The sequence below is a fragment of the Rhineura floridana genome, chromosome 2 (genome assembly GCF_030035675.1).
Source record: "Rhineura floridana isolate rRhiFlo1 chromosome 2, rRhiFlo1.hap2, whole genome shotgun sequence".
Taxonomy (NCBI): domain Eukaryota; kingdom Metazoa; phylum Chordata; class Lepidosauria; order Squamata; family Rhineuridae; genus Rhineura; species Rhineura floridana.
Window position 1 is genome coordinate 46,485,310 of NC_084481.1, and position 10,116 is coordinate 46,495,425.

Genomic DNA, 10,116 nt, shown 5'->3' on the forward strand with positions numbered 1-10,116 from the left:
ACTGGTCTGTTGCCTCGGGCAGGCAAAGAGTATCTTACCACAGAAAGTGAAAAATTGACCAAGGTGCATGGAGGGGGAGAGGAAGCAAAGTTGGTTAACTTCAAATAAGCTAACTGTAACATCAAGAACTCAGCAGACAGCAGCACTCAAGTCTTAAAGATAAATTGGGTTGAGTTTTCAACATTCAAAATTAAATCATATAGTTGAGCTGGAGGGGGGATCAACTGCACAAACCTCATTTAATTGTGTCTGTGTGTGACTTTCATCTCCTTTCATCAGACAGACAATAACCCTGAGGCAAGATGCCTACTTGATGGCAATTACCAAGCTCTTTACTTTGAATTTTTAAAAATAGCAGGCTATCATTAGGGGAAAAAAACAAAGGTTTTTTTGGCAATGGAAGAGGTTGAAACAGGAAAAGCTGAAGATAATGAAGTGTTAATTACAACACACAGTAACCAGCTGCCAGTTTGTCGAAATGACAACTGAAACATCATCAAACTCCAAACTACATCCCTACTTCAGGGTCATGACATCACCCAAAGCTCTGTTGCATCCTCCTTGTGGTCTCTGATAGCTGGGTGTGTCAAGTCATCACTATCTTGACCTGATGAGGGGAAAGAGCCATGCCTGTATATGGCCAGACTCTATCTTGCCATTGAGGCAATTCACAGCATTTTATTGTGGAGTTTTCTCTTAATAATAAGCAGAGCTTGGAAGTAATTAGCTACATGTAACAAATTACTTGTAATTCCTTACTTTTTTGAGGAACAAGTGGGTAATTCCTTTACATTTCGATTGTAATAGAACTAAGAGTAATTGTATTACCTTTATGGAGTAATTGTAATGTTTCCAGCATTACTTTTGGGCATTACTTGGAGGGGGGAAGCAGGGGAAGTCTTCTGCTCCTCTGATTTGTGGATGAAAGTCATGTGCCTCAAACTGGGCTTCTGTGCAGCATCGCTCTTCCCTCATGCTCTGTGGGTGGGTAGGAGGCGACAAGGGAGGAGGTGGAGAGTGAGACAGGATGGAGTGGAGAAAACAATTATTTAAAAAAACAGATGGTGGTGGTGAAGAATGGAGTAGTGGGGAAAAGGAGCCAGAGAGCATGAACATGGATAAAGGAGAAGAAGGAGGCAGCAGCAGAATGGAGATAAAGAACTGTGGAAGTGAAAGATGACTCTGTGTGTGTGTGTGTGTGTGTGTGTGTGTGTGTGTGTGTGTGTGTGTGTGTGTGTGTGTGTGTGTGTGTGAATACTGTGTTTGCACTTGGCACACCAAGTGGCCTCCACCACCCTCTCTGGCTACTGTGCTGCATTTGCAATATTTTAACTTTTTTGCATCTCAGGGGAAAATGTTTGCCTGGGTGAGTATCCCTTAGTTGGTGGCAGGGCAGGATCCGGGAGGTGGTTAAGTGTGAGAGATTATGCTTGCTGGCGGGGGGAGGTTGCACTTGGGTTTTGCAGAGATCTGAAGTACTGGCCTCTGCCTCCCTCCCCACCTCCCTTACCAGCTGAGAGACCACCATTGCTATCTTATGGATAAAAAGAATTATTCTACTACCTCTGTATGTGTGTGTTTATTTTCAGTGTTGTTTTATGTTACTTAGATGTGCAGCAGCCAAGGCCAGCACCCTGTAGGCGCTTTTTTAAAAAAGTAACTGAAATGTGATTACTTTTGAGAAAAAGTAATCAGTTACTTTCAGAGCAATTGCAATTGTAACGGTAATTACTACTTTTGGGGCCATGTAACTAACTGTAATTTATTACTTTTTAAAAGTAATCTGATAATAAGGGCAAGGAGTCTGAATTAGGCATCAGTCACCACAGTTGCTTAGCTGTAAGGTGGCGTCTGAAACTGATGAGTATGTGTCCCGACAAGGGTTATTCGTTATAGAGATATGACGTTCCAAAGCAAGATTTATTCCTTTAAAGAGTATTTGACGTCTCCCAATCTTAGATTTGTGGGAGACGTCTTTTGTAAACACAATCTGTTAATTATTTCCCATTTCATTTGGAAACATCCATGTTGTCAAAAGTAAATTAATTAAAAACTAGAATTCCCTTGTGTAGCTATTAGCAATTTACAGAGAGCACTATTAACAGGAAAAGAATAATTGGGATTGTAACTGGCATGATATAAACAGTATTTCCTAAATCCCCTGCTCAGAGCTAGAACTCTTCATGCATTGCAAATTAAGTTCACAAGGTGACATTCCAGCATCTTCAGGACTTGTTAAGCATTGCTGATTGTTCACTTAATGTCAGAAATGTTTGTGAAAATTACTGACATGTACACCAAGGGGAAAAAAGCGTTCTAAATAGCCCAATAATGCATTTAGAGCAAATGAAAACAGCAACAGTTACAGCACAACCTTATACATGTCTACTAGAACTTAGGGCTTATTCACACAGCAGCATTACTAAAGTGTACTAAAGACACTGTTTTTACCTCCTTTTTCTATTTGCACTGTCCACAGTATGGGTTCAATGCCAGCTGCAAACACAATATTTTCTATTCACATTGAGGGGATCAGTCACACAGTTTCCTAATGACCATACCCTCTAATTTAACATTTCCACTCCCTCTGGTTGCTTGGCAACTGAGCATGCTCAGTTTGTTCTACCAGCTACTGTAAATACATTTTTTTAAAAAAAACACCAACCCAGAAGTGTGGTTATTTGTATTTTCACTGATAGGATACAGCTGAAATACAAATCTTTGTTTGAGCAGTATTATGCTTTTGCACACAAGTTAGGGGGAAAAGAAAAATAATGGCACCATTTGTGGCAACATAAAAAAGGCTGGTAGAACAGAGAAGAGCAGCCGGAAGCTGCTTGTCAGCCCACAGGAAATAAAATGAACAAAGAGAGAAGGAACGAGTGGGCATAGAGAGGGGAACAATTGACACACACCCCTAAAAGCATTGGAACAAAGCATCTACAACCACTAGAGATATGGAGTGAAGATTTTTTCCCCTTCCCTTTTCATATTATCAGTGGATTGGATTAGTATAAATTTACCGGGGGAAAACTGCATGATAGCTTCTGTCTGCTGGAATTGTCAGTTGAACCAAGTGAATTAAAAGGAGACGTGAGTAACACCAAACACACAGTAAACCACCATGTCTCCTTGACTTTAGTCTCCTTGAGTTTACTGCAACTTACTCCTGGGTAAGTGGGTATAGGATTGCTCCTTCTTCCACACACAGAAAAGTAATTAATGACTCTTCTAAGAGAGTAGCTGCTATCTAATGGTTAATTCCCCCCTCAGAACTATATTTATGCAGTTAAATGCAGATTTAGTTGATTAATAAAAATTTGTATCATTAATCAGCTAAACTTTCTTTCCTCACGTGACAGCCTTAGTATGATGCCTCTTTCTCTCTAGCTCTCTCAAAGGGAATCTGCCTTCATGCCACTAGAAGAATTTTGTATGTTTTAACACAGAACTCAATGCAGCAATTTTAATACAGCAGTCTGGGTTTTTTAAAAAACAAAACAAAACTATAAATGCAGTATACCAGTTTGATTGTATGCTGCCTGAGTGAGGGGTCCTATATTTTGCATTTGAAAAGTACGTAGCACAATATTGCAACATGTTTTCCTAAGCAGCCATGGAGTACAAGAATGGGTGATGTAAACATAACTGTCAATGTCCAGAAGTGACCAAGACAGCCACACTCTCTTCTTTAGCTGCATAGTCTGCTAATGGGAGTTGTGCAAAGGTGTAAGATTAGCCAAGCAGAATGAAAACACAGCCATAAATATTTGCTGATTGTGGGAATATTTTTTGTCAAATAGATAGTGGTTCACACCAAAGACAGGGAACTTGTGGCCATCCAAGGGTTGCTGGATTACAGCTCCCATCATCCCTGACCATTGAACTTGCTGGCTGGGGCTGGTGGGAATTAAAGCCCAACAGCATCTAGAAGGTCACTGACAGGTTCCCCATCCCTGGTTTAGACTTTAGAGCACATGTCTTTTGTTCCAAATGCAAAAGACATCTTGGTCCAGATGCAGGAAATGATTGCGAATGACACAAAGATCAATCTTTGTGACTGCCATTACATTTGGTTAGCTTTGGTCCCCAGCTATAGTAAGCATCTATAGTATTACAGTGGAATATGTTGAATTGGGGATGCTGAATTCAGAGTGCCAGTGGAGTGCAGGGAAATGTAAGACTTCAGCCCAGGAAACTGGAGTCTAAATCACAGCTCAGCTATGATCTTACTGTTCAAAGCTTTATCTCTCACATATCTGTGTCCTTCAGTTGCTCTGTCTATCAAGGTGGGTTGGTAGCAACTAGCCCCACAAAGCTGTTGTGAGGGTGAATGTTGTTATTCACCGTGAGTTGTAGACGTAGCACAGAGCAAAAATATATAGTTATCTAACAGTGATTCAGCTGCATTCAAGAGGTTAAAATTGCTTAACCTACTAAGTAATGCAGAACTCAACAGTATTTGAAAGAGACATTTAATGTATAAAAGATGTTTCCATTTTCCTCTCCAGATTGTATAGTTAAGGCAGGGAAGAGTGTTGAAATACATGCAAGTTTTTTTTTAAGCAATGTAAAGTGTGCCCTGCTGATAAGCCTGAAAAAACAGAAAAAGTAATGACTAAGTAATTACTTTTGGTTCACATTTTCAGAAATATCTAATGATTGCCTTTTACTAGTAGCTATTCCTCAAATTATTATATAATCCTATGAACCAGGCGAGCAGTTTCCCAACTTTTTCCCCCACGGACTACATGAAAATTGCTGATGGTCTTGGCGGGCCACTTTATGACTTCTCTGCCTTTTATAGCAATTGTAAGGTATTGTCCTAGATATTGTATGATTTTTAATTGTATTTTGATTGCTTCTTTTTCTCATATATTGTATTTTATTGTATTGAATTCTATGGAATGACATACATAAAATACAATATACAGGAAATAAAAGAAGAAATAAAAATACAATTAAAAATCAATATGCCTATTCAATATGTTGGATGTGCAAATCCCACTACAAATCCACAGACATCTCCGGACCACAGTTTCAGAACCCCTGATCCAGGTGACTGGATCATATAATATAATCTTAATATATATTCATCACTAATTTTCAGACTTATTATATGATTGGAGATTACCCAACATTTTCAGTATTCCAGTCAGTGAGTAAGGGAGCCTCAGTGTTCTAGAGCGGGGGTTCCCAAACAGTGGTCCGCAAGCTTCATTCAGATGGTCCATAGCATGTCTGCATTAGTCATATTGATTTTTATTTATAGTTTTATTGCTTCTTTTATTCTACAGAATGAAAATTGTAATACAATAAAATACAATATAGTCATAAAAAGCAATAAAATACAATTAAAAATCATACAGCATTTGTCTCAGCACATTACAATTGCTTCAACAGGCAGAAAAGCAATTTTCAAGTGGTCTGAGGGGGGGAAAGTTTGGAAGCCGTAGGTCTGGAGCAGTGGTTCGCAACCTGGGGGGGGCGTGAAGTAATTAACAGAGATTAAAATTACAATTAGCAGGGGGGGTCACAAAATTTTATGAGCTTACAAAGGGGGTCCGTACTGATGAAGATTGGGAACCACTGGTCTAGAGCCTTCACTTTTGATATATGTATAGTCCAAAACACCCCAATTGCTCCACAAATCTGAAAAATAGGGCATCTGTACACATCTGCAAAAAGAGGATTCAAAGTATACTTCAAATTGCTGAACATCTTCCAGGGTACCCAGAAAGCTGACATTTGGCATGTACATAATCCAAGACACTCCAATTACTAGAAAAGTCTGAAAGGGAAATATTAACAGTGCAAATCCTATACATTCTTACTCAAATGTAAGTCCCATTGAGTTCAGTGAGGCTAACTCCCAGGTGAGTGAGTACAGGGTTGTAGCCTCAGCCTAGACATGGGGGGGAGGTACAACCTCCCACAGAACTTCTAGTTGACCTAGAAAACTGAAATTTGACACATACACTGTTCACAAAAATGCTAATTAATAGGAAAGTCTGAAACTTGGACAATCTTGGACCTAGTGGCAAAAACGTGGGTCATGAAATTTACCTTGGGCTGTGTTCTCACCATATGTTTAGAGCACCTTTAAAGCACATTATTTCCTCCCAACAGTACTTGAGGCTCAGAAGTAAGGGAAGAGCCAACTCAAGGGGTAGCCAGAAATAGAAATCTATCCTTGCAGAACACATTTTATTTACTAGTAACTATACATATATATACATACCCACACACATACATAAAATGCAGTGCTGAGTAAAACTTCACATCTCCTGGGTTGGGATAGAGGAGCAGGTGAGTAAACAGGGCTGCCAAGTCTCCAGTTTTCACCCAGAGACTCTGGTTTTCGGAGGTCTCCAGGTCTCCTCAATGTCCAGACTCTTAGCTTCCATTTAAAAAAAATATGTTTCTAGGTGGTCTGGTTCAAAAGATATAAACCAAAATGCAGAGCTTGGAAAAGTTACTTTTTTGGACTTCCCGGAAGGATTGCTCCGCCTGTGGCTGCCTCTGATGAGCTCTGTCTCAGAGGAAGCTTTTTTCAGTTTAAAATCAGACTGGTATAAATGTTCTCCCAGGCAAGGGTGAACCGAAGATTTTCCACAGAAACTTCGTTGGGCTGTCGGTGGCTGGAATTGATCAGGAATTCCCTGGGATAAGAAGGCATACCTAGCAGCCGAGGACGGAGTTAGGACTTCCAACAAGCTGTGCTGAAAAAAGCGAGACGTTTTTTCTTTTAAACGATCCACAACGGGCGAGCTTTCTTCTGTCTAATCTTATCATTTGGCTTAAATTACTACAGTAAAAGAGATTTGTTTAAGAATCAGCAATCAAGATACCTGGGTGAGTTACACTTCTCTCTTTTATACAAGGAATTAAGGAGGAGGAAAGAAAATTTAAAAAGCTTATCTTATTTTTTATGGCAAAAAGCTGGCCTGAATTTGGAAACTATAAAGATTAAAACGGATGAGGGGCAACTTACCCGAAGAGAAAATCTGATTTAGATGATTATTTGATTGATATATATCTGGGATTACTTTTTCTTGGGCTACTTTCTTTAGACGAATCTGCTGTTCGTGTATGTTACTAATTGTTTGGAGCTGTGAAAATTTGTTTTGCATCCTTGGACGTGCGGGAGATAAGAGCTGTGCTGGCCAGATGATGTCAACAGGCCTGAAATATTAATTCCTTTATTGCTGGAAAAAGAAGCAAATTACTCTTTGCTTGGGAATTGTGGCTATATTGGAAATTTGAAGGGTTTTTTCCTCGGCTTTAAGAATGACAATCAAAGAAGTGCCAGAGACCCTGGATGTACCCCTGGAAGGGTTTTCCCCTCTGGATATGTTTCAGAAGATAATGGATGAGATTAAGATAACGAAACAAGAACTGGGACAGAGTAGACAAGAGATGGCAATTGAATTTGGTAAAGTGAAACAGGAGTTGAAAGAAATAAAGGATTATACGAGAAAAAAAGCAGATGGACAAGCAATAGAAGATGAAAAAGAAATTAAAGGGAAGGAGCAAATTCTGGAGATTGGATCAGATGTATCAAATGTGGAATTGGAAAAAGATTTGGACTTTATGGCAAAAATTAAAGGGAGGATACAAGTCCTGGAGATTGGATCAGATATATCAAGTGTGGAACTGGAAAAATATTTGGAGTTTGTGGATCCTGGAGATAAAGATTATTGTTTGGAATTCGGCATTGTCCTTGGAGAAATTGATGAAGATATCAGAGATAAAGCTATCAATGTTTCGATGGAATTTCTGGACTGGAATGATTTGATGGAATTTGAAATAGAGAAAATTTGTAGAATTAATTCCAGATATATGACAATGGAAAAACTCTCAAGAGATGTGCTGGTGTATTTCGTGAGAAAGAGGAACAGAGATATGACTTTGCAACAATATTTCAGTAACACATTCAGAATTGATGGCAGGGAAATATTTGTGATGAAGGAAATTCCCATCAGACTCTTACTATATGCCTATGACTATGACAGCAAGATTATTATGGGTGCAAGGATGGAAGTTGGAAGATGGAATTAACACTGATAATGGAAAAATGGCTATTGAAATTATTGGACCTAGCAGACTTGATGAGATGGATTGATTGACATATTTATTTGGAGAAAAATCGATGGATATATTTCTCAAGGAGTGGAAACCTCTCTTTGATTTTTTGCGGAAAGAATAAAGTGATGTTAATGAGATTTGATGATTAATTAAGATAACTAGTGGAGGAAAGTGATTTTGTAATATATTAAGAGACAGGTTTGTTATATATCATAGACCTATAGCTGATCTGCGACAAATCGGAAGTCAACATTTTATTTTATTTTATTGTTTAATTTGTTTCTTTTTTGCTTTGTTTTGTGTTTGAAAATTTGAATAAAATTAATGATTAAAAAAAAAGGAAAAGTTTCTTTTTTGTACTACAACTCCCATCAGCCCAATCCAGTGGCCATGCTGGCTTGGGCTGATGGGAGTTGTAGTTCAAAAAAGTAACTTTTCCAAGCTCTGCCAAAATGTCAGCTCCCCCCCCCCCCGACATCTGTTAGTACTGGCTGCTCTGATCCCTGCCCATCAGGTTTTTAGCCAATAAATGAAGTCAGGGTTGTGACTGACAAGATTTGTTGACCCCTGGCAATACTTAAACCCCATTTCAAGTTCTAAAGAAGAAGAATACTTTCTACACTGTTTTCTACAGATGAAGGCAATGAAGTACATGTCACTTGTCACAAAACATTGAATCATGTCTTTTCAGTTCTTCGTGGTGTTTTAATTCTTAATTTCCCCCCTAATTTAAGGAAATTCCTTCCTTAATTCATCTCTTAATTTCTTCTCTAATTTCTTCACAATTTGTCAGCTGGCTATTTGCAATTCCATGGCAGTGAAAGTACAAATATATTTGTTTATTTTATTATTCTTACATTTATAATCCCATGTTTCTTCTTTCATGGAACCCATATGGCTCCCAGGTGATCACCTGTTCAAGCATTGACCAGACTGGGCTCCACTTAGCTTCAACAAAGTGGTGGCCTCATGTGCCTTCAGATCATACTCCATATCTTACCTGGGCCTGTTTCACATGTTATAGGAAACTGCTCAAGACATGGGCTTGTTTGGTTCAGATACATCATTGTTTCTTGGACCCACCAATATGGACAATGACCAAATAAAATCCTGTCAGACAAGAATACATCATCTTCAGTGGACACACAAACACAACACATTATTTAGCAGTATACCAGTGTCTTTCATATTAATGATTCTTGCTTGATCACTAGATCAGATTTATTATAATAAACTGAAACAGAATTCTTATTTTCCATTGTTTGAAAAGGGAAAAAGCCAGCTCTTCAAACCCTATGTACTAATCATTTAAGCAGCCATCACTCATTGAAAGATTTTTCATCTCAGAAGACCATGAACCCTGCATTTCATAAAGTTTCTAAGGAAGCAAAAATCCAAACAATCCTCTTACCATTTAAATATTAGATTGAACAAATCACTAATCACTGCCACCCAGATCATTTTTGCCGCAATGACTTGATTAAGCTGGAACCAAAGACGAGAATAAATTGGAAAAAAAATGTTCTGAGGATCTCCAACATGTGACATGAAGTTTAGAAAGCTCTGGTAAGATCTGTAATCCTTCTGCAAATGCTGACTTATGAGCACTCCATTGCTATGGAGCAGATCCATCTTCACTGCTCTAAGACTGAACCCCTCAAACAAAATGAGCAGGTTTCTTTTCCTTCTTTAGCTTAAGTAGGAGAATTGAAACCATGGAAGGACAGTTGATAAGAACAGGAAAGCAGTGAGTGACGGTGACCGTTTGCTTTTATATTGTCTGTTCTTGGAGCATGTGACTCTTTGCATAGATGCACTGACCTCCTGGTTTTGGAAAAAGGGTTTTGTTTGCTGTTTTAATTACAGAAAGGGAACTGAAGGACATGCTAATCTGCACCAAATTGTGAGCAAAGGTGAGGGATATTAAATACAAGTCTTATGTAATTGTAACTTTAATATGAACAGTTGGGCCATGTTTGCTTGAATCTTTTGCACAGCTCATTTACTCCAAGACTGGACATTAGTCAT

At 38.7% G+C, this 10,116-nt stretch overlaps 1 protein-coding gene across 1 annotated transcript; it reads right to left on the reverse strand.

Annotated features, from left to right (window-relative positions):
• Positions 1 to 527: 527 nt before the first annotated feature.
• On the reverse strand, positions 528 to 9,720 carry G6PC2 (glucose-6-phosphatase catalytic subunit 2). Its single transcript, XM_061612693.1, has 3 exons — positions 9,500 to 9,720; positions 9,089 to 9,198; positions 528 to 607 (listed from the first exon to the last, which is right to left on the reverse strand). Exons 1-3 carry the CDS (start codon positions 9,718 to 9,720, stop codon positions 528 to 530), a joined length of 411 nt encoding a protein of 136 aa, XP_061468677.1.
• Between the last annotated feature and the right edge of the window lie 396 nt (positions 9,721 to 10,116).

Excerpts from the sequence above, each read along its gene's own strand:
- G6PC2 (XM_061612693.1), bottom strand. The coding sequence starts at position 9,720 with ATGGATCTGCTCCATAGCAATGGAGTGCTCATAAGTCAGCATTTGCAG. Across the intron at positions 9,199-9,499 it reads TTCAATCTAATATTTAAATG|GATTTTATTTGGTCATTGTC; the intron begins GTAAGAGGATTG and ends CTTGTCTGACAG. Across the intron at positions 608-9,088 it reads AACATGTGAAACAGGCCCAG|GTCAAGATAGTGATGACTTG; the intron begins GTAAGATATGGA and ends TCCCCTCATCAG.